Here is a 26,921-nt window from a genome sequence, read left to right as displayed (position 1 = left end):
TAGTATTTATGGGATGTACATCAATCGCCGGAGCAGCCTGTTTCTGTGCATTTGCACGGCCGCAACAATGAAAAAGAACCAAACTTCGCTACGTAACTCCAGATGATCATGCCACACAACGCCTTTTGCTGCCTCGACTCCAATACCTGCCAACCAGCCCATCAATGCGACTGGCAGCGCAGACCCCGTTCGGAGACGGCCATGCAATGTGAACAAGTCCAAGGAACATTAGCATAATGACAAATGAAAGGGTATGTAAGCTGTAATGCATAGGCAAAAGTTACACTCAGGAAGGCATGCCTGCCACCGTCATAGCGCCTAGAGGATGCAATATAATGGAAGACTGAGCCATTTACTCGTCACTCTCATTGCCGGCATCGTCGTGCGCGTCTTCAGGCGAGGCCTGACGGTCGACGTCGTGCTCGCCTTCGTCTTCCTCTTGCTTGGCTGGTTCAACATCGTTCTCCTGATTCTCTGGGGGTGGAGGCATCGACTCGGCAAACTTCGGGTCAATGGCGGCCCTATGCAGGGACCGCTTGTAGACTTCCGCTTCGTCAGGATCGCGCACCGCCACTTGGATCTGATCGACCTGGTCCTCCTTGGTCTTGGGACGGGTAGGCGCCAGACCAGCCTGGGCGATGGTACGGGCTCTCTCAGGCTTAAGACGGGTCTTTCCGAGAATGGGATAGTAGTAAGCGGCCTTTTGCCTTGAGTCGAGACCGTCACGGTTTCCACCCTTCACTTCCTCTGGGTCAAAGAGCGTCAACGCGATGTCCTTTTGCTTCTGATCGTTGCCCAAAGTTTGAGCGCTCGTAGCGTAGGTGCGGACGCGGTCGAAGCGGTGGAACTTGGTATTGTCGGCTCCTTCGTGAGTGTATAGCGCTTCATTATCGCGGTCCGGATTGGTCATGCGCAGACTCGCCGAAACGTTCTTGGCCGCATCCTTCTTCTCAGGTAGATAGAGATCGTAATCCCATGGGATTGGACCTGGGTCAGGGTACAGATTGGGATTCGTCTTATACAAGGCTGCCTTCGTGTTGTGCTCTTGGCAAACGCGCTCCTCCGGTGCCGATGGAAGCAGAATGGCCACATCCATGCGCTTGTCTCTCTTCCCTGAAACGTCCTGCACAGGCGCCTTGTCGAACTTGAACTGGACAAAACCACCTGGGTCCGGGAAACCTTCCAGATCGGGGAGCAGCGGATAGAATCCGACGGGCTTCAACTTGGGGTTATCAGGGTGCACTGGGTGGGCCCATGCATCGTGTTCAAGCTTCGTAGGAGTGTGGCCTTTGATCTTGCTAGCCGTATCTTCACCGACGTGTTTGCTGTGAGGATACGCAATATCGAAACCTTTCTGGAGGTATTTCTTGATGTAGGTAGGGTCATCCTGCGACTTAGTTTTGTCCGTCCCACGCTTCGTCCGGATAGGAGCGACTTTGGGGCCATCAGGCGCCCGAAGACCCGCGGAAATGTACTGCGTACGGCGAAGGAAACTGACGTTGGTATTCTTCGGTGCCGGGTTCTTCAGCTGCTCCGGCGTCATCAGAAGTGCCAAATCAGCTTGGTCAATGGGTTCCGGGTTCTCAGGAGCCATAATCGCTGTGTTTCGAACAACTGTCAGCCACCAATGCAAGAAAGACCAGATCATGCAAGCCGAAATACATACCGCTCTCATCACCCAGGTGAAGCCCGGGAATACCGACCAAGTCGATTGGCATACCACCTTCAGCATCAACATCAATGTTAGGTTCTTCACGGCGAGCCAAATTGGAGGCAAATCCCGGAGTCAAAAAACGGTCCAAGCCCTCATGTGGAATATCGAGGAACTTCGGGGGCATATCCGGAGGCGGCAGGTCATTTCGGTAGCGCAGAGAAGCAATGTACTCCTGGTGAAAGCCCCCGGAGGAGCTGCTGTCCTTGGATTTCGACATGCTCGCTCGGAACTCAGACAGCAGCAAAACCTTTGGTTCAGCGCCGTCAGAGGAAGGTGAACTGTACACTGTAACACACTTTAGTAGAGCTCCTAACTTGAGCGCGCGGCGACAGCTCGTTGGAACTTACGTGGCTCTGGGAGGGTAAGCGGCGGGATCTCAGAGGTAGGCACAAGATAACCAGGAGTTCTCCGAGGCCGACGGGTCACTATAAACTCCCTGGGAGCTTAAGGAAGCGATAACGCAGTCAGTGAGCACCGGCAACCAGTATGCACAATTGCGAGCATTGAGATGCAGGATAAACTTACATGGGGGTGGCCGGCTCATTTCTGCAGCCTTTCACCGCCTGGCTAGCAAAGTTAGCGTGAATCAACGTGAATGGGGATTCGGAGAAAGGATGCTCCGAGCATGCAGGCAGTGAGTGGTTGGATTGGTCGTCTTAAAGGAAGTGTTGTGAATCTCGGTTCATACTACACAGAATGTTCCATTCACTTGTCATTATTCGTATTCGATGCCTGTAACTCTAGGCTGCAGGATATTCGTGGATCAAACAGAAAGCTAGCTTGAAATTCAATAGAGTTACAAAATTGTCACATAGTGTTCCCGTGTCATACCAACACCACCTTTCAGATCAGGAAAAGCCATAGCCCTCGGGGAAAGACAGAAGATCAGTAAGCCCACATGCACTTGTATGCCATGAGTCTATGTCCCAGTCGATCGTATTCCAGCTGTCCGATCCAGCTATCATTTGTTCCGCTCAACTTGCCAAAGACGCTGGCTCCCTTCCAGACAACAACTTGCGGATCCAGATCTCGCGGCGGCGTGCCAATCATGATCTCCTTGGCAAAAGCTGGTCGCAGAGCCTGTAGACGCTCCTCCAGGAAGGAATGGAATCCATTGACCAAGCTGCCGCCTCCAACCACCATGATACCGCCGAGGAAGTCTCGCATTTTACGCTCATCAGATCGAGCCGCCTGAGCGATAGAGGTCAAGATCGCATTATCCAAGGGGTATACGGGGAGAATGTCATCCCTCTCTTCAACAGTAGGCCCACGGGGCTGCGAGGTGCTTTGGCCCTGTCCGCCCGGGACAGGGGTAGCGGCGCCGGCCTGAGGTGTACCGACTGCTTCCGGCGCAGGGGAGCCAGCGACTGAAGATCTTGGAGTTGCTTCGAGCTCTTGCACGCGACTAAGAGCATTGAACTGCTGGGCCCGGCTGGGGGTAGCCTGAACGTCCACGTTGTTCGACTGCGAATCACCGTTCACCTGGCCGTTAGTGGCCGGGGGAGCGATGCTGGAAAGAATGAGTGATTGGGCGGCCGATGTCGGGTCATTAGGCTGTCCGTCGTAGATATCCACCGAGCGGGCAATCAGCTTTCTGCGTCCCTTGAGCTTCTGTGAGTGATCGAAGATGGTCGGCTGGAAGTAGCCCATCGGCGCCAGATGGACTTCGTCGTAAGCCTTGAAAGAGTACTTCCGGGTGTCGTGACCGGCAACGCGGAGATGGAAATCGAACACTTGCACCGATACACTCGCTTCGTTCATGGTGCAAACGTTCCTTTTCAGCTCTTCTGCCAACAGGTAGTCGTATCGGCGCCAGAGATTGATATCTGAATAAGGGAAGTTGTCGTAAAGCATCATTTTTATGAACGCTTCAGTGATATCCAGCCCACCATACTTCAGGTTCACGCGAGAGTTCTCAATGCACATGCCTTCCTCGACGCAGCATATGGAAGTCTTTTGGGCGCCAATGTCGACGACGCAAGCCGAGGTGAATCCGGCGCCGAATGTAGCTGCCAGACTTTCCTGGATGAAGCAGACTCGGGCAAAGGCAAACTCTCTCATGAGCAGTTCAAGTACTTGGGTGACATAAGACTTTTCGTAGATATCAGGGATGACGAAGACGCAGGAGTACTGAGGCCAATCCTTCTTGCTCGTAAGTCCCAGTTGGGTCTTGAAGGCATCCTCCAGAATGAGGGAGATGTCAAGGAAGAGAAGCCGCTTGTTATCATAGTCTCGCTCATTGCACCAGCCATGCCTTATTGGCCAGTAAAGCTTATAGCGAGGCTTTGAGTCATCGGGTATCCTCAAGGCCGCTTGTCCCACGATGTATTCGGGTGCTGGGTCAGGGATCTCAGTCCATTCCACGCGCATGGGGTCATTGTGTTCTGAAATAGTCTCTGGCACGGTCCTCCGATTGAAGTTGACGACCATTTCCTTGGAGTTTGGCAGTGTCCGACGCTTGTTCTGTCGCATATGGGTTTTGAGCTCCGCCGCCATCGTCGTATACTGGGAAGCAAACTGTGATATGTTAGAAGCCAAGTCATCGATGAGGTAGAGTTGGGCGAGAATCAGACCTCTGGGCCAAACATCTTCTCCGGTTCCATAGTTGAGCCATCGTCCAGTTTTAACCGCTTGGGACAAGGTTCCTCTTGGTCTTCCGACTCGCTGGTAGCAGCCTTCCGCGCAATCACCATGGGCACAGTTTTAGGCAAAGCATCACTGGCCAGTCCGATTCGCAGGTTTTGACTACCCACGTGGATGACAATAACCTTCGACCCTATTGTTTCCGTAGCAGCGTCCTCGGCATCTTCCATGTTGGTATCGCCATCTTCCGCGTCTGCTTCTGGCAACCCTAGGTCGTTGGCCTTTGCCATGGCTAGAGCACGATCGCGGTCCTTGGCCGTTTTTGCCATCCGATTTCGATTCTCCTCATTCTGTAGTCTGAACGCCAGATACTGGTCATCGCGCTTCAAATAATCTCTATGAAGAAACTGATGGTCAGCGATGAAGGTGGGATAATAGAGGGCACAAGCCCGGTAATAGTAACACGATTGCGTATCGAAAGGGGAGTTATAGCGACGTACGTGTAGTAATTCTTCTGATTGATAGGAGGAATCTGCGGCCAGCTCGAGAGTTCCATATTGTTATCGGTCCGCTCCAGGCCTAAGCAGATCTGTTAGCAGAGAAGGTATAATCGCTTATTAGACCGCTGAACCCGTACCCTCATCCCGAAGGAGAGCCTTTCCCGACTTCTTGCCGACCATGATGTGTTGCTAGACCGGCAGCCGGTAATCTCTGAGTAGGGTGTCAGTGAGAGAAAGTTGACCCGGTCAAATCGCGAGCGGATCGCAAAGGATGTCGGAAGGAGTAGATTCGGATCAGCTCAGGAGCATCCCAACGGTGAGGTGGCGCGTGGGGAAGAGGTGAAGAGGGATGATCGAGCGAAAGGCGTCGTGGCTGGGGAGGGAGGGAAGGAGAGGTAGGAATCCGACGACAATTGAATGATGGAAACCAACACCGGCCAGCGAGCGGTAGTGAACCGCATCCCCATCCAAGCCATCCTTAGTTGATTTGAGCTTGGGCCAGGCCGATCGGCAGGAGACCGCGGGCCAATGATGGCCACCAACCATCCCTCCATGCCATTTAGTCAGCTCTTGATCGTGGCCTTGTCTCGTGTCAAGCTGTGTTTTATTCAGTTCCGTTGAAAAGACCCTTCGTTGGCCTTTTAAATCCCCTCGCATCCCCTTGGCTGGTGCTCTCTGTTTGGAAAGAGTCCTTTTCGTGTCCGCCGCATCCTCTCCGCCACCACTCGACGCCCGACCCTCCCTCCGCAATATCTCTCGCTAGCCGTCATTCTCTTGTCGAACTCCGCGCCCCCCTCTGTCCCAGTGTTACTCAGCTCCTGTCGCTGTTAGGGTTATCAACATGGGAGGCTCCTTGTCTCGTATGTGGTCCTTTCTCTGGACGAAGAAGGAGATTCGCATCCTCATCCTCGGTCTGGTAGGTATAATCATGCTTTGGCACTAGGCATCAAGCTACTAGCGAGTTTCATACTAACCCGCGCTCCCATCTCTAGGATAACGCCGGAAAAACAACACTTCTTTACAGACTCAAGGTGCGTATAGCCTTGCAGAGCTACTCTACTGTCAGCTAGAGGCCAGTGTTAATGTGCCAGGAATAGATTGGTGAAGTTGTTACCACGATACCAACCATTGGTTTCAACGTCGAATCGGTGACGTATCGCAACTTGAATTTCAATGTCTGGGTAAGTCAACGCTACAATACCATTATAGTTGCCATTTGGTAGAGAAAAAGTATCTGAGGTTGCTGACTTTTCGCTGTCGTTCAGGATCTCGGAGGTCAAACGTCCATTCGACCTTACTGGCGCTGCTACTATGCGAACACCGCTGCTGTCATATTCGTCATTGATTCCACAGATATTGAGCGACTCGGCACGGCTGCTGACGAACTAGCGGCTATGCTGAATGAGGAGGAACTTCGTGATGCGGCGCTGTTGGTATTTGCCAACAAGCAGGACCAGCCTGGCGCCAAAGGTGCCGGCGAAATATCAGAGGCTCTCAAGCTGGGAGAGCTAAGGGATAGAAACTGGAGCATCGTCGCATGCTCTGCTATCGACGGCAAAGGTCTTAACGAAGGCATGGATTGGCTGGTGGTATGTGCATCTTCAAGCTCCTTTCCTTCACTTTGGATAAGTACTGACCTTTTATACACAGCAAACTCTTCAGTCTGAAAACGCATGAGCGACGGTGTTATTGTACCATCTTATAGATTTCTTTTGATATATGTTCGCCGCTTTCAGGTGGTAGGGATTAGCTGCTTCCTGATGCTTCCTCATTCCTCCTTGGTGTCGTTCACTTATCCTCACTTTTACATCCTCTTTTCTCTCGCAACTCCGTTCAGGGCTCATGTCGTTTATACAGTATACCTCTTTGATATCGAAACATCCATACATAGTATAATATCATAATTATTTGGAATGACTACATTGCGGTCTACAGCAATGATTTGCGCCGCTTCTTATGCCATGTTCAGGTTCAAGACAGGGATCGTCCAGCCTTGGTGTAGAAATGTCAAGACTTAGCTAGGAATGTCAGACAGTTGCTGCCAGTTGTATATCGGAATTGTCGTTAGAGCAGAACTTAATTCAAAATAAGTCCAAGTATACTTTGGTCTTTTCAGTCACGATGGGCACGCTGATCTGACCATGCCTAGCTTGTAGACATTCTGACAACTGATATGTTTAAACAGAAGAACAAGCTATGGATGAACCTCGGAGAAGCAGGCTTTAATTTTATCACAAAGCGACTGGCGGATAGTACTAAGATAGCATCACTCCAATTTGGCAATCTCCTTATCTACACAAAGCCTATCGCTCACAAGGCGCGTATCAGCCCCGATAGTTAACTATCTATAGCTTGGAATCAGCTTCTAGATAGATTATCTTGCACAAGTGTTCATATAGATTATCCCTGCCTGGTACTTAGCACAAATAAACTTCAAGTCCTCCAGTGTCTTCAGTGTTCTGTTAGGTCAATCGGCGTTGATCTTCTGTCTTGCAACGCAGTATATTTACCCCGCAACAGCCCACCGACATCCCTCCGCATTTCCGCGACCACTTCATCTACTACATACGACATGGCTATTGCTCAAACCCAAATCGCAGCTGTTCTCCCGCCTTCTGGGGCAACTGCCACTTCCAAATTACAAATTGTACATGACCGTCCGATTCCCTCACCCGCTGAGGGAGAGGTCCTAGTCAAGCTCGAGTACTCCGGAGTATGCCACTCGGATGTTCACAGCGTGCGCGGGGAAACCCCCATGTTGACAGATGTGGCGGGTCATGAGGGAGTGGGAAAGATAGTGAAAGGTGAGTGCCTCATGCCATTGCCTCGCTAGCATTTGTCCATACCTGACCAGTTATGCGTGTAGTGGGCAGTGGTCTTGACGAGCAAACGTGGATGGGAAGAAGAGTTGGTATACGGTTCGTACGTCTGTTGATATAGAAAGACAGATACTGAACAAAGGGGTTTCGCAGATGGCTGTATAGCTCCTGTTTGGAGTGTGAGATTTGCGCCATCAATAATACGGCGTGTCCATATCAGAAGAATGCCGGAGCGGTAAGCAAATACTCATAGGCCTTGTCATTCTAGTTATGCTAATTAGGTGCAGAATGTTCCAGGGACGTTTCAACGTGAGTGTTATTTTGTCTTTCGATTTCTTAGGCGTTGACTGACCAATGTCCGTACTATAGAATACGTCGTCAGTCCTGCGATTCATGCAACTATAATCCCTCCTGAGCTAGCACCGGACGTAGCTGCACCACTCTTGTGCGGTGTGTACAACTTTTCACCTGATATCTCAAGGTTTCCAGGCTAATATTATCGCAGCTGGCATCGCAATGTACTCCTCGATTATGAAGACCAAAACTCGACCCGGAGACTGGATTGTCCTTCCTGGAGCAGGAGGAGGCTTAGGACATATGTATGCGCATCTGCAGCTGTTTCTTCCCGGCGGATAAAGCTGACGGCATACAAGGGGCGTTCAGATCGCAGCTAAAAAGGGACTCAAAGTCATTGCAATTGACAGGTATGGCGCCCACTATTATTGAAATTTTTTGTAGCTTACCCAGCGTAGCGGCGAGAAGAAAAAGCAGCTTTGCCTCTCCCTAGGAGCCAACACCTTCCTAGACTACAAAACAGACGACGTAGAGCGTGAAGTGAAGGCTTTGACATCGGGGTTAGGTGCCCATGCTGTCATCTGCACAGCCAATAATGAGCCAGCATACACACAAAGTATGAAAATGCTTCGCAGCTTGGGTGTTTTGGTGTGCGTCGGTATACCAAGTGTGCCGTTTAGATTACCAGCAACGCCCTTTGAGATGATTGTGAAAGGTAATCTATCTTCGTCACTGTCTTCTTCCAGCTCAATCTCAATCAGATGCTGACTTAAAACAGGACTTACAATTGTTGGCAACTCTGCCGGGACCGCCAAGGAGATGGAAGAGCTGATGGAGATGGCTGTAAGGGGCGATGTGACAGCACATATTGAGTGCTTTGAGTTCGACTGCATTGATGATGTCCTGCAGCGACTGGGACGATCTGAGGTCGAGGGACGGGCAGTTGTGCGCATTCCTGAGTAGACCGGCGTATTTGCTTATTATGGTTACAGGAAGAAGCGGCTTGGTATTCTTCTAGCAACATCTACGTTATTACATTACCCGAGGAACAATATCCTCTAGGCAAGAGTTTCAATTGGTAATCACTGCGTATCTGGAACAAATCAGGCATTAGTTTGTCAATAATCTATGAGATACCACTACGAACCACAACATTAATTTGCTTCTTAAGACTGCGATGCCCAATCTATTAAACCAGGAACAAACTGACCCGATCAGGATATTTGCCATATTAGCCAGGCATGCATTTAGCAACGAAAGCTATGGCTTAATGTCCTGCATTATCTGCCCCATTCTCTGCTTCGTTGTCTGTTTCACCTTCCATGAACCATTGCATATCGATGCCTCTCGCCTCACATTCCCGCCTCAACTTATCCGTACCCTCAATTTCTTTGTCGACTTCTTCTATTGCGAAAGACATTTCCAATGTCAATGTTCCACCCACTGTTGTCCCATCCGGTATCGTTTCATCATCCGATGCAGACAAATCTTCCAGAGGCTTGTCCCTGAGTTCCAAACTCTTCAAGTGAGGAAACGAATTTCGATCTTGAGCAACCATCAAAAGTTCCGCCAGCAGACGACTATTATCGGAGAGAACGTCTTGGACAGCAAGTGTTTGCAGAGAGCTCGGAAGTCTGTCAACAAGCCGGTCAACGCTGGATTTCTTGACGGGGGCGTTCGAAGAAATGGGCACGAGGTGGGCATGTCGAACGGTCAAATGCTCAAGGACAGAGAACTCTCGAAAGGACTCGAAGGGGATGTTATCCGTACGAACCCCTATTCCCCCATTCATCTCAAGACAAATATTGTATTGCTTATCATATGTCACACTGAGAGACTTGAGGGTATCTTTGAATGGAAGAAGAGCCTGATAAAGTTTTCGAGTATCAAAGCGTCTTTCAATCACCCTTGTATCGGGGTGAAGTGAGGCTTCGATTGAGAAATGCTCTAGTTCTTTACATACTTTGAGCCAGTCGAGCATCCCGGTACATCCCCAAATATCGTCCAATGAAATCTGCCTAACGGGGCCAACTGGGAGGGGCGGCTCGTAAGAGTAGATATAAGGCTTTCTGCCCTCACGGCTTTTATTAGCCCAGATCGAATAGCCTGTGATGGACTGGACATTTGGAAAATAGAGAAACGGAGTGAGAAAATCCTCGTGAATTCCTTGACCTTCATCTTGGCAGTGAGCGACGACCTCTCGGAGGAAAGGAAACGGTGCGGTTTCATGAAAAGGTTGCTCCCGCTTTGCAGCTTTATATAGAAGATCATGGAACAAAACTGAGTCTTGATGATCGAATTCAATGCGTTCCAGGCGTGACAATCTAACAAACAGGACTGCTATCCAAGCCTCCATCTCAAATTCGAGCAGGCAATCCCGGAATTCCTCCCACATGTCTGTAAACCTTGGGCCTGGTGTGATTATTCTGTCTAATGCCTGTGACACGAAGGGTGAGAATACATCAAAATCGTCATTACTGGCGTCATGAACTGGTATGGGTTCGTCATGATCCCAGTAAAGTTTGAGGCTGCGAACCCAATCTGCCACCTCGGGATGCTTCCAGAAACGAATAATAAGATGGATATGAGCAACGGTGAGGGGATGGTCGTAGCCCAGGTCAAGATGGTAATAGAGGATCGGCTCGAATATCTTGTGAAATTTTCGACAGCACAGGGTCAAAGCAAGCAAAGTCGATCTCCGCACCTTTTCGCAATCCTCATCAATGTCCAGGGCAATGCACATCCCTATCATTCCGAGGATCTCTGCTGGTAGGTTCTGCATGGTGTTTCAATTGTGGCTGTTATCACTGCTGACGCTAGTATATACTTTGACTCTGACAGAAGCCGAGACAGTGTCAATTTTATATCCGCGTTTAGCTATACAGGTGACCCGGTGAAGAAATGCACATTCCTGGTGCAGAGAGAGAAATCCTGGTAATAGCCCTCTTTGCACTGTGACTCTCAATGCGACAAGCAGCACTGCGGTAACTCCCAGGTGCATTCACTTTCAGTAGCGGAATGGGTCCAAGTCGCAAGTCCAAGCATATATTTTCCGTCTGCTTATTCCAACGCCTTAACTGGTTATATGGCTTGAAAAGGCAAGCCAAAGAACACTATGTAATGAATATTGAACAAGTAGCAACTTGCACATGGCGAAAAGCAGCAGACAAAAGCATCATAACGTACAGCGACTTCCCATATCTATGCCATGGTCTTTCCGCTTTCTACCAAGACTTCCGAGATGCCCTTTAAGATCAATATCGCCCATCTTCAGCTCCATTTCATCGTAACTGTCACTAGTGGGACTCAACTTCGGGTCGAACAGGACGGGATCATCTGCTCTTGTCGAGCCCACCAGCCACTCAAGCTGCGTCTTCCAGTCCGCCTTTGCCCGGATCGAGACATTAGCCTGGAACTTCCCTTCGTCTTTTCTCTTCAGCATGATAGCTGCTCTCGTGGCAGCGGGAACTTCAGCCTTCACAAAGTCAATATCAAAAATAACTCGCATGCAGAGCCCGCCTACTGTTTGAGGAGCGCTAGGAAGGAGAATGGTGATGACATACTCGAGGATCCAATCCGTCTGTAGAGGGCGGGCGGTTAATTCTTCCCTCTCTTCAAGTTTCTCACAATAGATATCCCACGTGCATTATGTGATTGCGAATCGAATAAACATAGTGTCGATAATATCTCTATATGCGAGCCAATATAGACTAGTATCTCCTGAAAAGGAGCTGATTAAAGCGCGCGCTTACACAGACTTAGCCTGGCCAATGAGCTGATACACTACCGTCTGACTGCCGTTTATCCAACCACAAGAAAAAGCAACAGTGCAATGCTACTACTAAATATGGCGCCTGATGGCAGCTTAAGCATCAGCCTTCCGCATCCCGGCGCTAAAGGGACTGCTAAGGATCACACGCATGATCACATTCGTATACACCTCCTTCTTTTTGACTAGTCATTACCAGTCATCTCGTCGTTCCAATGACATGATGCAAAAACTACTGAAAATCTGATCGAGGTCTATTATGCATAGACAAGCACTCAACAATGCGAAAATTCTCAGACACTATTCGTTTTGAGGTGGCCCGGAATCGATAGGGGTTTCTCGTCGTTAGCCGCCCTTGTTGATGAGAGCTAGCAATAGAGGTATCTCACTGGCTGTTCAGAAGCGCCAGATATATGGACCGCTCTTGTCTTGCATGAGGGGTTCCCACGCCATCTACTAAGACATTGCCGACAATCTCACAGGATATTATAAGAGATATGTACATATATACGAGGTATAATGATTGACCTCGAAGCGCTCTGGTCCCGACATTCAACTTCCAGTTCATATCATTCAACCCCGAGATCACCCAAGAAGTGACAACATCATGATCTTCAAAGAATCACTAAAGATCTTCCGAGAAGCCACACCGTCCGAAACAGCCAAGAACCCTGATCTCGACTTGGATTACGACGACGATGACTCTACCAATTATGCAGTGCAGATGTCTCCAAAAGATAAGGTACAGGCCGCCTTCGACGAGATTATTAGCAAGATCTGCAACAAGACCTTGGACCTAAGAAACGAGGGCTCTCGAGCCGCGTTTATGGCCGACTATGGGCTTTTCCTGGAGGAGAGAACCCGGGTCGACAGACAGACCTTCTTCCATATAGCAGCGAGCAGGCTGGCACACAGCACCGCCATACGTTTCGTGGTGAGGAAAAAGAGACATCTCTTGCAGTACAAAGACGCCAGTGACAGGACCCCTCTACATGTTGCTATCGTGTACGGGAACAATGCCTTTGTGGACGCCATACTAAAGGAGGTTAATGGTACGGAATTGGACCTTCTTCTGCGAGAGACTTGTGCAAATGGACAGAACTGTATCCACGCTGCCATTTATCACTCCCTGAACCAGGGATGTGCTTTGAAACTTATCGAGGGGGCATCAAACACTACACTTTCTGCGAGCGATCACAATGGCCTTACCCCTTTGCATCTTGCAGTTGAGTATCATCGGTCCTCTGCCTCGCAAGTGGGCCTTGTGAGGGCGCTCATCGCACGCGGGGATGGGGCCTTGGATAAATTTACGACAAATCCGCCCAGTCTGTCGGTGTACGAATATCACCGCTACACGCGGGAAAAAGCGCATATGGGTCAACAGGGTGCAAAATCAGGGAGCTCTCTCGAGCTTCAAGGAGGACAAGTCGAAGACCAGTCAACCCTAGTCAGAGGTAGAAGAGCGCTTGATGAGCTGCCGATACATCAAAATACCCGAAATCTGCCGCAACAGATGGACAAAGGTGATCAGAGGTATTTTGACCTGCGGTAACTTAAAACATAGCTTTCACTGATGGCGCTTTAGGCAAGAACCAAGGACGGACGTGTCTCGGGAAATTGATACGGATTCGTATGCAGACAGTATCCAGCAAGTGATGAAACTGTATTACCTTCGATCAACCTTCGAGAGTGCTCCCGAACGGAATATTAGAGACCAGCTCTCTGCAACGAGGTTCCTATATGGTGCAAATATTCGAAGTATGTATCCGCCTACGTAAAAGGAACTGGGTAATTCTAACATCTGACCAGATGTTAATCTCTCATTCGACTTCTCTCAGGGCCCATTGACCATATCTCAAGACTCTTTCGAAGACAGCTACCGTCATATGGTCTTCGACGAAGTTCTACGATACGTATCGTTCCGACCAGTGCTGTTGCAAAAGCCTCCTGGGCCTGCACCAGGTTCAAGGTTAGCAAAGAAGCTAGCCCAGACTAAAAAAGAGGATCAGGGTCCGAACGATCTCGTCTTCTTCTTTAACTGGCTCTATCGTAAGAATGTCAGACATATTCTCAAGGTTGTCGTCCATGATACAGAAGACGCACCCCACACAGATAAGGCAATGGTGGATTGTCTAAGCAAGTTCGAAATAGAGACGCTGTCTTGGCGGAAGGTTGATTTGAGTTCTCAGACGTTATTCAATGCCTGCCGGAATTTGAAAGAAGTTTATCTCCGATGGAGCGGGAATTTATCTATCTTGAAGACCTGGACTGAGCAGGATGGCCTCCTAAAATTGGAGGAACTGGAATGTGTTCATCTGGTTTGGAATAAAGAAGAGGTACGTATGCTTCCCTGATAATTTCATTGACCTTTTCTGATCATCTTTAGGGTCCGGAGACGTTTCACAAAGTGGCTTCCGCAGTCGAATATCTTCAATCAAGGTTCAACCAAGCAGTGGCAGAGATCAATACTGCTCGAAGGAATAATAACAAGAACAGCAGCCTAGTTGAGCCACGAAACCCAATCGTCGTCAGAAAAAGCGAAATCGGGGTTACACCCAACAAGAGACCCAAAGACACAGCCAGTTCAGCCAACGTATCGATCGACATACGAAAAAGACGAATACAGCCAAATCGGTGGTTGGATTGCGTAGACCGATTTGCAGACGAGCTTCAGAATGTCAAGTTACTTCCGACAGATATGCCTATGCTGAAGGAAAATATCAAGGTAGGCGTCATTGATGATGGGGTTGATATTCACATCGAGTCCCTTCAAGGAAAGGTCATCGGAGGCGAATCTTTCGACCGCACATACCTTGATGGCAACGGAACCAGTCCATATTACATTTCCGGGGGTGGCCACGGGACGATGATGGCAGATATGGTCTGCAGGGTTTGCCCAACGGCCAGGTTGTATGTCTGCAAGCTTGAGATGCATCCGGACCCTGACGGTGGCGGTAGGCAAATCTCCGCCGAAAGCGCTGCAATGGTGAGTCCTAACGAGTGCTGTCTTTAACAAACCTAAAACTAGCCTAACAAATCTCAGGCCGTAATGGCAGCTGTCCGCCAGAAAGTGGACATTATATCCATGTCCTGGACAATTCAGGAAACAGAAGATAACCAAAGCAGCATCACCGCACTTCAAGATGCAATCAGAGCCGCCTTAGACGCAAAAATTCTACTCTTCGGCGCCGCATCCGACAAAGGGGCCGTTACAGAGATTGAATATCCCTGTTTCTTCGACAGACGCATATTCAGAATCGGTGCTTCCACAGCCGATGGCAGGGTATATGGCCCATCGGGCAACCCGCAGAACCTGAGCTTCATCTTCCCAGGACATAAGATATCCCCGCGGAGCCCATATCTCGAGAAGGGGCTGCCCATTGATTCAGAGGAGAAGTCTGGCTCTTCCATCTCTACTGCTCTAGCAGCAGGACTTGCTGCTCTTGTTCTGCACTGTATCCGGCTTGGAGCGATTCAAGCGGAGATGGAGGCAAGACAGACTGGGAGATGCTCGTCGACCGCGGTTCGGCTTTCGGATCTGAAGAAAGCTAGGGACTTTTATGGTATGCGAAGTATCTTTCGGGGAATGGGCCTGAATGAGGATAATCAGAGGTATATTGAGATCTGGAAGCGACTTGATGGGCCGGCTAGGAGGCTGAGGTCACCTAGTGGTGAGAGTGCGGATATGACTGGGTTGGAGATTATTGCTGGGTTGGCTCGCGATCTTGTTTCGGGGATTGCGGATCATTGAGGTGAAATTGGGGTACCATTTGGGAAAGTGTGATGAGTATATACCTATAGATATTGTTAGCATCAATTCAATTAACGTGGATAGCCAACCTAGAACAACGCTGTTCTATGCTGCAGGCCTAGAATAGGCCTCTCCTTTGACCCGGGCTAGTGGGGCTGTTTCTCTAGTACAACACAAGCGGGGCCCCGGTTCTGAATCGAGTGTAGTGCAATTCCTTCAGTTCTATCTAGTTCTGGGACGAAGACAGTCACATTGGACGAGAGAATTGCCTCTCATCCTTTGGCTCAGGAAAGGATCACTTTGATATGTGTGGTGCGTGGGTATTGCATCTTTTAAGGACTTCTTTAACGCTGGCAGACCATCGATTCGACAGTTTCTGCTCTTTTGTGATAGAGACTCATAATGAGTTTCACCAGGTGAACTTGACTCGATCATGAACAAGTCAATGGATGTCTCCTGGCGCTTCAACATTACCAGCTCATCTAGGTATATTGGGACGCTAGCGAGGTCCTGTCCATGAACACATATAAAGGCCAAGCGATCATTTTGTGGCACCAACTACGATATGCACCATGAGCCGGATGATGAAAGTATCGGTACATACATTGCAATTATCCCACAAGTCTAGAAGACAAAAAGCACTCGGCTATCGCGGTTGCGAGGGAGGGTATCATGTACAGAAAATGGACTCCAGGTGGCGAAAAGCAGGCGTGCATGCGTGGACCGGGTGAGTACGCAGTAGGGTGGAGAGTCGCAAACTGAGCGGCCTGTAAGTCAATGATGGGCCTCGCATCCTACTTTGCCAGGTCGGGTAGCTTTGGATTTTTATACTTTCATGCTACACTGGAGAGCACCAGCTGACCGTGGGTGTACGAAGTCTATCAGACATGTGCCTCTCCCAGAATCCGGGATCGCCCTAGTACCTGGCTGAGCGACGAAAAGGAGGGATGGATGATTGTATGAAGGGGGGAGGGGGCGCGAGAGGAATTGATGGCAGTGCGTCTGCATCGAGGATCTGCCGATACAACCTCTTCCTATCACTGCTATTATTGGCAAGACGATGAATGGGTGCTGACCGTTGATCGGGCCCACCAATAAGTTGGAAGATCGGGGTGCCTGGGGCTGTCGTGCGGGATTCATTGGCGGCGAGTGGCTCTCGGAGCCCAAGGCGTGCGGGCACATGCACCCTTGATTGGCCTACCCGAACTATATGCAAAAGCATCTCTACAACTGAAGCTCTGCAACTCCCCTCTCCATCTTCTGCTAGTAAAGGTCTCCGACTGCAATTCGGTGCCAGCTGGTCCCAAAGGACCACCCGGAGATCCTTCCTCCACCCTTTCCCGCGAGCCATTCACCCTCGCACCACGGACAGCCAATGCAGCTTATCATCTCCGGACCATGTGTCCCCCTGATAGGGCATCGCGCTGCGTTCTTGTCTTTTTGAATTCAACTTTGACCACGAGGGGCTGTCGCATGTGGGGCGTGCATCCCAAAGATGTGATCAATTTCTCCCGCATTGCTCTGTCAGTGCTTGCAGAAGCAATTGATTCAAGAAGCCGCCCTTCCTCGCCATTCTTGAGGCAGAAGCTCTGCCTCTCATCTGTCCTTCTTCCGACAGGAGGCTTCGATTCTGTCCCATTACATCCCTTTGTGTCCTCATGTCGTCCAGCAGTGTGACCGGTCCCTTTTGGGGCCAATTGAATTGGCTGCATGTCTACATTGCCGGCACTGCGTTTGCAGTCTGCGCGTTCGTCGCATTGGTCATAATAATGTCGTCGCAGAAGCGGAAAATTGACTATAACAGCGGTGTTTTCACCTATCTCAAGTTCGCATATGCGACATTCCTCAAGCCCCACGAGAAACACGGAAATGGCCAACAAGATGCTCTCGAGAGCTTCTACAAGACGCAGGTATGCGAGACAGACCACCAATTGACTGTTTCAGTGCCATTTACTGACAGAAACGATACTAGGCCGGTGTGTATGACGCCACTCGCAAGCGTTTGTTGTGCGGTCGAGAGGATATGCTGGGTCTGGTTGCGGCTCAACTCAAGCACAAGGTCGAGAATAAGCAGCTTCAGTCTGGCAAGGCTGTCTGGGTTGATGTAAGTACACTCTCTACAATATCACTTACTGAATCCTGGCTAACAAAGCAGATTGGCGGAGGCACTGGGTGAGCAACCTCAAGGACATGGCATCCGACGAAACACTAACCTCTATTAGATACAACATCGAAGCCATGTCTACCTTCCTTCCCGTTAAGGATTTCTTCTCCCGCGTTTATCTGGTCGATCTATCGCCCTCGCTCTGTGAGGTGGCCCGTCAGCGCTTCGAAAGGCTGGGATGGAAAAATGTCCACGTTGTCTGCCAGGATGCTCGCTCCTTCCGTTTGCCGGAGGATGACAAGATCGGTCCCCGTAGCGAGAGCAGCGCTGGTGCCGACTTGGCAACAATGAGTTATAGCCTGTCTATGATTCCAGGTTAGTGTGCTTAATGACGTGTTGGGGGGTGATGCTCATACTATACAGACTACTACAGTGTCATCGACGCGCTGCCTGCGCTCCTGAAACCAACCGGCGTTCTCGGAGTTTGCGACTTCTATGGCAAGTCCTGGTGACCTCTTACAACGCGAATATTCTAACCCGTCAATAGTCCAAAGCATTGTTGATGTCTCGTCGCGTAACTACACTGGCGGTGCTTTCAACCGACATGTGAACTGGCTCGGTCGTGTCTTCTGGCGCGCCTGGTTCGATGTGGACCGGGTCAGCTTGGAGGCAGCCCGCCGTGACTACTTGGAGTACCGATTCGGAACTGTCATCTCTGCCAGCGAGAGAAACTACCTTTTGGGCGGTATCCCATACTATATCTTTGTCGGTTGTCAAAAGGACTCGACCACCCATTCTGGTCGTGAGGCCATTGAGAAGCTGAACGCCTCATTCACGGAATCGCCGTACCTCTCCCCGGCCAACCACCGCAAGGAGATGGAGACTGCTGTTGTGAACAGCACGCAGGAAATCAAATCCAAGGCATACGAGTCGGCTGTGATCAATTTGAGCGCGAACCTGCCTCTCCCCTCGTCCTTTTACCAGAACCACCACCATCGTATCTTCTACAATGACCTTCTGCCGAAGCACACTCAGTTCGGAAATGAGTACATCTATGCTTTCAACTGGGAAGACCCCCGCGTTGACCACCGCTTGCTGGATATCAAGCGAGACGATGTCATTCTGGCCATTACCAGCGCCGGTGACAACATCCTTGACTATCTCCAGAAGAGCCCGCGTCGTGTCCATGCGGTCGACTTGAACCCGAATCAAAACCACTTGCTGGAGCTCAAGGTAGCCAGCTTCATGGCTCTGGGCCACCGCGATGTGTGGAAGATATTCGGCGAAGGAAAGCATCCTGAGTTCCGCAAGCTACTCATCTCCCGACTGAGTCCACACCTCTCCAGCCAAGCCTTCCAGTACTGGTTGGAGCATACCCATATCTTCACCTCCTCTTCTGGTAAGGGACTCTACGAGACGGGTGGATCGCGCCACGCTATCAAAATGGTCCGCTACCTCTTTAAAGTCTTCGGTCTGGAAAGCCAGGTGCAACAGCTTTGTGAGGCTCAGACCCTGGCGGAGCAGCGCAAGATCTGGCCCCGCATCCGCTCTGTCCTGATGAGCAAGCCTCTTCACTGGGCAGTGGTGGGAACGGAATGGTTTGCATGGAAGGCCGCAGGCGTGCCTCGCAACCAGCGTAACATGATTGTCGATGACTACTTCAAGAGAAACGGACTGAACAAGGACATGAAGCAGGCGAAGGATGTCAGTGGCAAGTCGATCTGGGAGTACGTGGTGGATACCTTGGACCCCGTGGTCCAGGAGACTTTGATTAGCAACGACAACTACTTTTACTTACTCTGCTTGCAGGGACAGTTCTCACGGAGGTATGTCTCACCCTACTATTGACGCTTCTAGCATCTAACTGAAGAATGAAAGATGCCATCCCGCATACCTCTCCCCCAAAGCCCACGTGAAGCTGTCCTCGCCCGGCGCATTCGATGGTCTCCGCATCCATACAGACGAGATCAACGAGGTAATCAAGCGGATCAAGCCGCGCAGCCTGACTATCGCTGTGGTATGTTCCTACTCCAACTCTCGTAAATACATCCAAACTGACAATTCCAAACAGGTCATGGACTCCATGGACTGGTTCGACCCTGAAGGCGAAGAAGCCTCCATCCAAGCACAAAAGCTCAACCACGCCCTAAAGATGGGCGGCCGGATACTACTCCGCTCTGCGAGCATCGAGCCATGGTATATCCAGCAATTTGAGCAGAACGGCTTCTCCGCACGTCGTGTTGGCGCCAGATTCCCGGGAACATGCATTGATCGGTGAGTATCCTGATATTAATAGCTGTACCACTTGAACAACTATACTAATGCACAAAAGTGTAAACATGTACGCCTCAACCTGGATCTGCACCAAGACGCAAGAACTCGAACGTCCGGCACCTAGTCGCGCCATGTCGGCTGTCATTGGACAACATCACCCCAAAGAGAAACAGCGTAGAGCATCTTGAGATATGATTTTGCTTTTCACCCCCTTAGATATTAATGTTGCTATGTTTTCTAACCTATTGATCATGATTGATACTTACTGCCTTGATGGCAATGTGAACATTCCTTTCCTACACATTTTCCATTATTTTCTCTCCATTAACGACCTTCATCTTTGCCTTTTGTGCCCCTTTGCCATACTTCACCTTATGTCCTCTTGTTGTTAGTGATGAGTATCATTTAGATACTATGCACATAGTCAAAAGTCTAGAATAGACAACGATATGCTTCAAAGACAGTTTACCTATATGCTACAAGTAAATTACTACTATTCCATAGCACACGCATGACTGAAGATGATAATGTGGTCTCCGAAGGAACAAAGGAGACCTCAGACGTTCTTTCCTCTGCTGAATAGTACCCACTTCTCGACCAATCAAAACCGACCCATTACCAGTATTGTCAAGTAGTACTTACTAGTACTTGGAGATACTATCTGAAACCTACCCAGACCCCAGTGTCTATCCTCCTAGAAAAGTACCAGAATGCCAGCGCACTTTTATCTATTCACCATCATCATACTCCACCACGATATCAGTAGCTTACACGGCACGGCACGACACACTGAAGATCAGCTAAAGTTCTAATGGCACATGGAGAAAAAAGCAGGATCAGGAGCAGGAGCAAAAAAAGCGAAGAGAGCAATAAGCATAAACGGCATTGACTTATAATTCTGTACACATTGAATAGTAGGAAGGTACTAATAACATCCCAGTAAAGGTTCATAAAGTCAGTTCACTCACACGCACACACAAGGCCACCACGGGGTCACACAAAGATCATCATGAAGAGAAAGAAACAGCGAAATTAAAGGGGTTGTAAAGGTATTTATTGTGCTTGTCCTTGTGTCATTACCCCGTGTACTTACCAACAACCAGCCTATATTCTGGCATGAAGGTTGAGTACATGGTGTAAGACATCGGACAGGAAGGGGGAGAAATATTCCGAACGGCGACATCTAATTCATCGATATTATACGGATGTACTAGCGTAACCATCAGAGAAGAGCACAAAGCCATGTATCGCATAGCATGACATGACGAATTTCATCATCATATCACACCACATCATCGTCTCGTCTCATCACATCTCATTGCAATCTGCCGTGATTCATTCAGGCAGATGAAAAGATATATCTATTTTTCTTTTTTTGCGTGTCGGTGTCGCTTTATGACCGGCCGTACCGCGTCTTACCGAACGAGAACGGCACGTAGCGGTACTTGATCATGTGCTGGATCTGGCGGCGCACTAGTAGTGAATTTGGGTTAGCCTTCTGCCGGTTTCGCCTCCCACCACAGATAAGCAGAACTGGTATACGTACTGGTCAACACAAAGAGAATAATCCAGTAGACCACCAAGACAGGCCAGAACACCGGGATATCGAAGACGGCGAACCACGAGCAAACGAAGCCGATAAGAATGGCGCGAGTGGCCGAGTGCCAGAACTTGAACTCGGGGAGACGGCGGATGAAAGGACGGAATTCGTCGTCTTGCTTCATGGGCAGGCTGGGAGCGGCGGCGTCGCCGTCTTCCAGACCCTCATCCTGCGTCAGGGAGGGGTCGAACTTGGGTTGCAGGAAGAGGAGGAAGAGGTTGAGCAGGTAGATGCCGAGGGTGTAGGCCACGATGTACCATCCCTGGGCGAGGACGATCCTCAGGAAGAAGACGAGGAGCAGGACGACGGTGCCGGTCCAGCGGTAGGCTGTGAATGGGGTGGAGGCGTCGAGGTAGGTTTGGTATTGCTGTGCGAGGTATTAGTTAGCTTATCATGTCATGTCATGGTCCGTGGGTTGGTGTTGTTTGCTGGGGTAGCGGATGGGCACGTCGTCTGCGCTGGTTGCAGGATTGCGACAGACACTGTGAAAAAGGGTCCCAAAGGAAGTACAGATACGTACCCTAGCCAGCTTCGAGGTTTGCGCCGTCACGGCCGTGAAAGGCGTCTGCTCAGGCTCAGGAACGTCCATGGTGGAAATGTGGATGTGGCTATCAACCGCGTAGCAGGAAGAAGAGAGGAGAGTGAAGAGAGAAGATATGAAAAAGCGGACAAGAAGGCACCCAGCAGACTCAGCGCATAGGGCACAAAGACAGCACCGAGCACGGACAGAAAGCAATGGATCAGGAATGCGAAGTGCTTCAGCTGATGAAGGTGAAGGACAGCCCAGCCAGCAGCTGCTCGCGGGAAAACTGGCCACTGCCCGGCCGCTCCCGCTAACCCGTTTTGGGCGACACCAGCCACTGTCATGATGACTGCGCCTCAGGGGACGATGACTCAGCGACAGCTATCACGTGTAAAAGCTGTCACGGCTATTGCCGGGGTTAACTCGGCGGGATTGGCGGGATTTGCGGGGAGCTGCTATCATCATCATATCCCTTCCCTTTCCCCGACTGTTTCTCTTTTATCACGTCTGCAATTGATCTCTTCACACACACACACTCTCTCTCCTCTCATATACTCGATAATCAGTAATTGCTCTCAATATGTTCTCCCGCCAGTGCTCCCGTCTCGTCTCCTCCCGCACCGCTATCCCTCTGACATCCTTTCTTGCCCGCGGCCGCCCGTTCTCCGCAACCGCAACCTCGGCATACGAGCACATCCTCACCTCGACCCCCAAGCCGGGCGTAGGACTGAGTATGCCCCCATCTCCTGTTCACTTCACTCAATAGCAATGGCAACAAGCATGTATCCAGTGCTAACCATAACCGCAATGGAAATGAAACAGTCACCCTCAACCGACCCAAAGCCCTCAACGCGCTCTCCAGCCCTCTCTTCGAAGAACTCAATGATGCCCTAACCACCTACGACACGGACAAAGACATCGGCGCAATCGTCATTACCGGCAGTGAAAAAGCTTTTGCTGGTACTGTTCCCAGACCATACCCCAGCACCAAGCACAAGCTCAACCCCACTAACAACCCAATGATATAATCCAGCCGGCGCCGACATCAAAGAAATGGCCCCCCTAACCTTCTCCTCCGCATACAGCAACAACTTCATCGCCCCCTGGTCACATCTCGCCAACGCAATCCGCAAGCCCGTCATCGCCGCCGTCTCCGGCTACGCTCTGGGTGGCGGCTGCGAACTCGCCCTAATGTGCGACATCATCTACTGCACGTCCACTGCGACCTTCGGACAGCCCGAGATCAAGCTGGGTGTTATCCCGGGAGCGGGCGGATCGCAGCGGCTCACGAAGGCGGTGGGGAAGAGTAAGGCGATGGAGTTGATTCTGACGGGGAAGAACTTCAGTGGGAAGGAGGCGGGTGAGTGGGGGGTTGCGGCGAGGGTGGTGGAGGGGGGTAAGGATGAGGTGGTGAATGCTGCGGTTGAGACGGCGGAGACGATTGCGGGTTATTCGAGGGTTGCGGTGGTGGCGGGTAAGGAGGTGGTTAATAAGGGGTACGAGGTTGGGTTGAGGGAGGGAGTGGAGTTTGAGAGGAGACTGTTTCACGGGTTGTTCGGGAGTAGGGATCAGAAGATTGGTGAGTATTCCTTTCTTCTTCTTTGAAAAGTAGGTGATGCTGACGGTGGTAGGCATGACGGCGTTTGCGGAGAAGAAGAAGCCCGAGTGGTCGAATGAGTAGATTGGAAGATGATGAGCTTTGGATGGTGAAGTGAGGTACCTGTTGATTGTCAATGTAGTAACCATCAAGCCCACCTAATGACTGAGTAAGCATGAGAATGAATGCATCATTAATCGTCTATATTCATTATTAGCTGTCTCTATGTACATTAATATATTAAAATTTTATTACAAGCGGGCGTCATTCATCATTGCGGTGGAGTCGAAGTCGGATTCGAATTCTCCTTCCCCACGGCCGCCACATCAGCCGCCGCCGTCTTCTCCGTCTGATAGTGATCGACCGTGCCATGCTCCATGGTCTCGTCAAACACATCGACCTGGGTCTGGGCGAACTTGCGCGCACTGACCCCCCGCTCGAAGAGGAGGTCGAGCTCCGCGAACGACCGTCCATTGGGTTCCGGCACCCGGAAGAACGTGTACACGATGCAGAGGAAGCAGATGCCGCCCCAGAAGAAGCCGGCATAGTTACCCCAGTCCCACGCTCCGGGGTTCAGCATGTACGGGGTCAAGACACCGCAGACGATGGCCACAATGTTGTACAGATTGCGGCCAAGCACGACCGTCTTGATTTGGAGGCGGCGAGTAGAGAGCTCGGCGACAAGGGAGTAGGCGACCGTGCCGACGGTCAATTGGTAGAAGAGCGCCCAGATGATCATCATGCAGCCGGTTGCCAGTGCGGCCTGGGTTTTGTGCTCTTCGGGCACTAGGCCAAGGAATCCCATGACAAGCAACATGACGCACAGTCCGCAGAGACCGTATAGGTAGAGCGTTCTCCGGCCCAGGCCGATGGACATGAGGAACCAGGCTCCAAAGACGCCGACCATATTGATTCCGTACTGGCCCATGGCAAATGCGTAGGCATTGTCAGTGCTCAGGCCTGCCTGCTCGAGGAAGTAAGTCGAGTAGTTGGAAAAGGAGTTGCCACTGAGGTTTTGAATGGCCCACACCATGCAGACGATCTCGGTCCGGCGCAGGTCGGTGCCTTTGAAACAGTCCAGATAGCTGGCCCCTGTAGTGATCTTGTTCTCCAGGGCCGTGGTATGAACCATCATCGAAATGGTCTCGTCGGCGTCGAAGTTGGTCTCCCGCTTCACGCTCGTCAATCGCAGCAGGGCTTTCTTGGCTTGCTGGGTCTTGCCCTTCCGGACCAACCACCATGGAGACTCCGGGGCGAGAGAAATGCCGATGAAGAGGGGCAAGGGCCACATCCACTGCAGTCCATAGGGGATCCGGTACGCCCATTGGTCATCCCTATTAATCATACCCTTGATCACACCGATACCGATCAATTGTCCCAATCCCCAGCAGAAGTTGACATAGGTCGTGAGGTACCCACGCAGCGCAACCGGACACACCTCCGAAGCATAGGTGACGGTCAATGTCTGAAAAACACCCCAAGGAATACCGGCCAGAATTTCCGCAGCCAGCAGCGCCTGGACATTCGGGGCGGTGAAGAAGATGGCGGTCCACGCTGTGATCAAAACGAGACAAGCCATGATAGTATAACGATATCCGAAGCGTTCCGAAGCCCAGCCATTAATGAAAAGGCCGATAATTTCTCCGACATAGGCGCCGTTACTCAAACCCGATTGCCACTATATAGGAGACTTTTGTCAGCCGATTTTGTCACGCGAGCACTGCATGACGTGCGAGATAACAGTGCAATTGCAGGAAGGTCCCAGGGAGATAGAGGGGAGGGAGTCAATTACCCGTGCTGGCACCTGATATGTCCCATCCGCCGACAACTCGCCATATTTCCGGTTGAATTGAGGGAAAGCGTAGAAGTTGTTGACGAGACTGATATCGTAGCCTTCCATGACAATGCAGGTGGAGATCAGGATACTCCAAGCGACGGCCTTGGGGTAGAGCTTGATACCCTGGAGCAGGGTCATCTTCTGCTCCTTATCCGTGGCCGCTTTGGCATTCTGGATGATCTTGGCTGCGGAAGCCATGGAATCCTGGCGATCGGAGGAGGGCGATGGCGGCTGCTCTGCCGGGGCAATGGCATCCGGAACCTTGTGGGAAGCCATGCTGGCGAGCAATTGCAGGCAATCCCGGGGGAGGGAGAGAAAAAGGTGAAAGGGGGGGAGGAGGGAGGGAAAGAGGAGGTGAAGGGGGAAAGAGGAGGGAGGAGGAGGAGTTGACCGATAATCAATGGAGGGCAGCAGGAAAATCAGGGACGTTCCGGACCGGAGCGCGCATTAGCAGTGGGACGGCCATCGTTAGATTTTTATGCTGGCGGCGGGGCCGGCGGTGGTGAGTATCGCGCCCCCCCACCGACTGCAGGAACCGGTTTGGTGTCGTTTGCTGCGTGCATTTGCCAATGGCATGACGAGTCAGATCTTGATAATTCTCTTAGTTTCGAATCATCTGGTCTGCCAAAGATCTGGTGTGACAATGGATATCCAGGCAGATTAAACTCCGACTAGGCCAAGCCAAGTCTCATTTACGCCGGGATCCGACACGAGGGGTGTGCGGGGAAAACAGGGACGGCCTGCCCCTCCGCCAATTGGTGTCCACAAGAAGCAAAATGATAAAAAAGAATAAAAATAGTTAACAGGATATCATGGTTCAACTCAGAAAGAAAATTTAACGTGTGGTCAATTGCTGCACAAAGTATAGATGTTCGAGTATGCACGCTAAGAGGCATCGTCTGCAGGTGCCTCGTGGCAGGAATGCAGGCCAAAATTCTCCGATAAGCTTGATCCCGTAGGATCCGCCTGGATCTCCGATTCTTCCTTTTCTTTCGATTCTCGGTAAGTGGGTGAAGCTTGGCCACCCTGGCTTTCTCGTCTGCGCGTATATGCATGAATCATGCTGCGAAGGATTCTCGCACTATCTCCGATTCATTATTTATCCACTGGCCAATGAATTCCAGCAACATTGAGCACATGGCGTATATGCAGATACCCAATCACACTTTGCAGGATCATGATTTAGTCCCTGTAGTTCGATTAGCCCTCTTCCGATTACCTACGGGCCTGATGGTCCTGGTCAATTGGTCGATACTATATACGCGGCTCTGTCCATGTTTCAGATACGCATGGAAGAAGACAATCCATGAGGCTGACGCAGGGATTTACTAATATACCACAGGAGGTTTTTAAACACGGCTCGATTCAGTTATTATATTATCCAGGCTTTCGGTTCCGTTATCTCAGCCTCATACCATACTTTACTGCTGCCATGTAGCTGGGTGACTGACCTGCTCAATAGATCTAGCAAACAGATGCTCACATATGACAGAGTCTGTAAGATAGTAAGTATTCAGTTTCTTCTTGGATGTCTTTGCCAGTTGCGGATCATATCA

General features: G+C 50.6%; 10 protein-coding genes across 10 annotated transcripts; 5 read left to right on the top strand and 5 right to left on the bottom strand.

Annotated features, from left to right (window-relative positions):
• Positions 1 to 352: 352 nt before the first annotated feature.
• An02g02900 (uncharacterized protein) lies at positions 353 to 1,931 on the bottom strand (the record flags this gene model as incomplete). Its single annotated transcript, XM_001399393.3, has 2 exons — positions 353 to 1,599; positions 1,667 to 1,931. The coding sequence occupies 2 exons, from the start codon at positions 1,929 to 1,931 to the stop codon at positions 353 to 355; spliced, it is 1,512 nt and encodes a 503-aa protein (XP_001399430.3).
• Positions 1,932 to 2,599: 668 nt separating this feature from the next.
• Positions 2,600 to 4,977, bottom strand: An02g02890 (uncharacterized protein; the record flags this gene model as incomplete). Its single annotated transcript, XM_001399392.3, has 4 exons — positions 2,600 to 4,231; positions 4,288 to 4,693; positions 4,798 to 4,876; positions 4,935 to 4,977. 4 exons carry the CDS (start codon positions 4,975 to 4,977, stop codon positions 2,600 to 2,602), a joined length of 2,160 nt encoding a protein of 719 aa, XP_001399429.1.
• Positions 4,978 to 5,638: 661 nt separating this feature from the next.
• Positions 5,639 to 6,474, top strand: An02g02880 (uncharacterized protein; the record flags this gene model as incomplete). Its single annotated transcript, XM_001399391.3, has 5 exons — positions 5,639 to 5,713; positions 5,790 to 5,828; positions 5,895 to 5,978; positions 6,063 to 6,386; positions 6,448 to 6,474. The coding sequence occupies 5 exons, from the start codon at positions 5,639 to 5,641 to the stop codon at positions 6,472 to 6,474; spliced, it is 549 nt and encodes a 182-aa protein (XP_001399428.1).
• An 895-nt stretch (positions 6,475 to 7,369) lies between these two features.
• On the top strand, positions 7,370 to 8,873 carry An02g02870 (uncharacterized protein; the record flags this gene model as incomplete). The annotated part of the gene is made up of 9 exons (XM_059746158.1): positions 7,370 to 7,601; positions 7,671 to 7,719; positions 7,770 to 7,851; positions 7,904 to 7,925; positions 7,986 to 8,066; positions 8,122 to 8,215; positions 8,270 to 8,320; positions 8,369 to 8,625; positions 8,689 to 8,873. 9 exons carry the CDS (start codon positions 7,370 to 7,372, stop codon positions 8,871 to 8,873), a joined length of 1,053 nt encoding a protein of 350 aa, XP_059605096.1.
• Positions 8,874 to 9,177: 304 nt separating this feature from the next.
• Positions 9,178 to 11,557, bottom strand: An02g02860 (uncharacterized protein; the record flags this gene model as incomplete). The annotated part of the gene is made up of 4 exons (XM_001399389.3): positions 9,178 to 10,686; positions 10,738 to 10,889; positions 11,097 to 11,520; positions 11,552 to 11,557. 4 exons carry the CDS (start codon positions 11,555 to 11,557, stop codon positions 9,178 to 9,180), a joined length of 2,091 nt encoding a protein of 696 aa, XP_001399426.3.
• Positions 11,558 to 12,286: 729 nt separating this feature from the next.
• An02g02850 (uncharacterized protein) lies at positions 12,287 to 15,430 on the top strand (the record flags this gene model as incomplete). Its single annotated transcript, XM_059746157.1, has 5 exons — positions 12,287 to 13,212; positions 13,265 to 13,437; positions 13,489 to 14,015; positions 14,066 to 14,665; positions 14,708 to 15,430. The coding sequence occupies 5 exons, from the start codon at positions 12,287 to 12,289 to the stop codon at positions 15,428 to 15,430; spliced, it is 2,949 nt and encodes a 982-aa protein (XP_059605095.1).
• A 1,658-nt stretch (positions 15,431 to 17,088) lies between these two features.
• On the top strand, positions 17,089 to 19,996 carry An02g02840 (uncharacterized protein; the record flags this gene model as incomplete). The annotated part of the gene is made up of 8 exons (XM_059746156.1): positions 17,089 to 17,340; positions 17,403 to 17,534; positions 17,586 to 17,602; positions 17,653 to 17,909; positions 18,082 to 19,360; positions 19,413 to 19,551; positions 19,606 to 19,808; positions 19,867 to 19,996. 8 exons carry the CDS (start codon positions 17,089 to 17,091, stop codon positions 19,994 to 19,996), a joined length of 2,409 nt encoding a protein of 802 aa, XP_059605094.1.
• A 1,205-nt stretch (positions 19,997 to 21,201) lies between these two features.
• An02g02830 (uncharacterized protein) lies at positions 21,202 to 21,997 on the bottom strand (the record flags this gene model as incomplete). Its single annotated transcript, XM_001399386.3, has 3 exons — positions 21,202 to 21,281; positions 21,355 to 21,775; positions 21,929 to 21,997. The coding sequence occupies 3 exons, from the start codon at positions 21,995 to 21,997 to the stop codon at positions 21,202 to 21,204; spliced, it is 570 nt and encodes a 189-aa protein (XP_001399423.1).
• A 514-nt stretch (positions 21,998 to 22,511) lies between these two features.
• On the top strand, positions 22,512 to 23,612 carry An02g02820 (uncharacterized protein; the record flags this gene model as incomplete). The annotated part of the gene is made up of 4 exons (XM_001399385.1): positions 22,512 to 22,662; positions 22,754 to 22,891; positions 22,965 to 23,510; positions 23,563 to 23,612. The coding sequence occupies 4 exons, from the start codon at positions 22,512 to 22,514 to the stop codon at positions 23,610 to 23,612; spliced, it is 885 nt and encodes a 294-aa protein (XP_001399422.1).
• A 187-nt stretch (positions 23,613 to 23,799) lies between these two features.
• Positions 23,800 to 25,641, bottom strand: An02g02810 (uncharacterized protein; the record flags this gene model as incomplete). The annotated part of the gene is made up of 2 exons (XM_001399384.1): positions 23,800 to 25,206; positions 25,321 to 25,641. 2 exons carry the CDS (start codon positions 25,639 to 25,641, stop codon positions 23,800 to 23,802), a joined length of 1,728 nt encoding a protein of 575 aa, XP_001399421.1.
• Positions 25,642 to 26,921: the final 1,280 nt, after the last annotated feature.

Source organism: Aspergillus niger (assembly GCF_000002855.4).
Source record: "Aspergillus niger supercontig An02".
In the NCBI taxonomy this organism is placed as follows: Eukaryota; Fungi; Ascomycota; class Eurotiomycetes; order Eurotiales; family Aspergillaceae; genus Aspergillus; species Aspergillus niger.
Note: the sequence above shows the minus strand (reverse complement) of the source record. Positions and strands in the feature narration are given on the sequence as shown.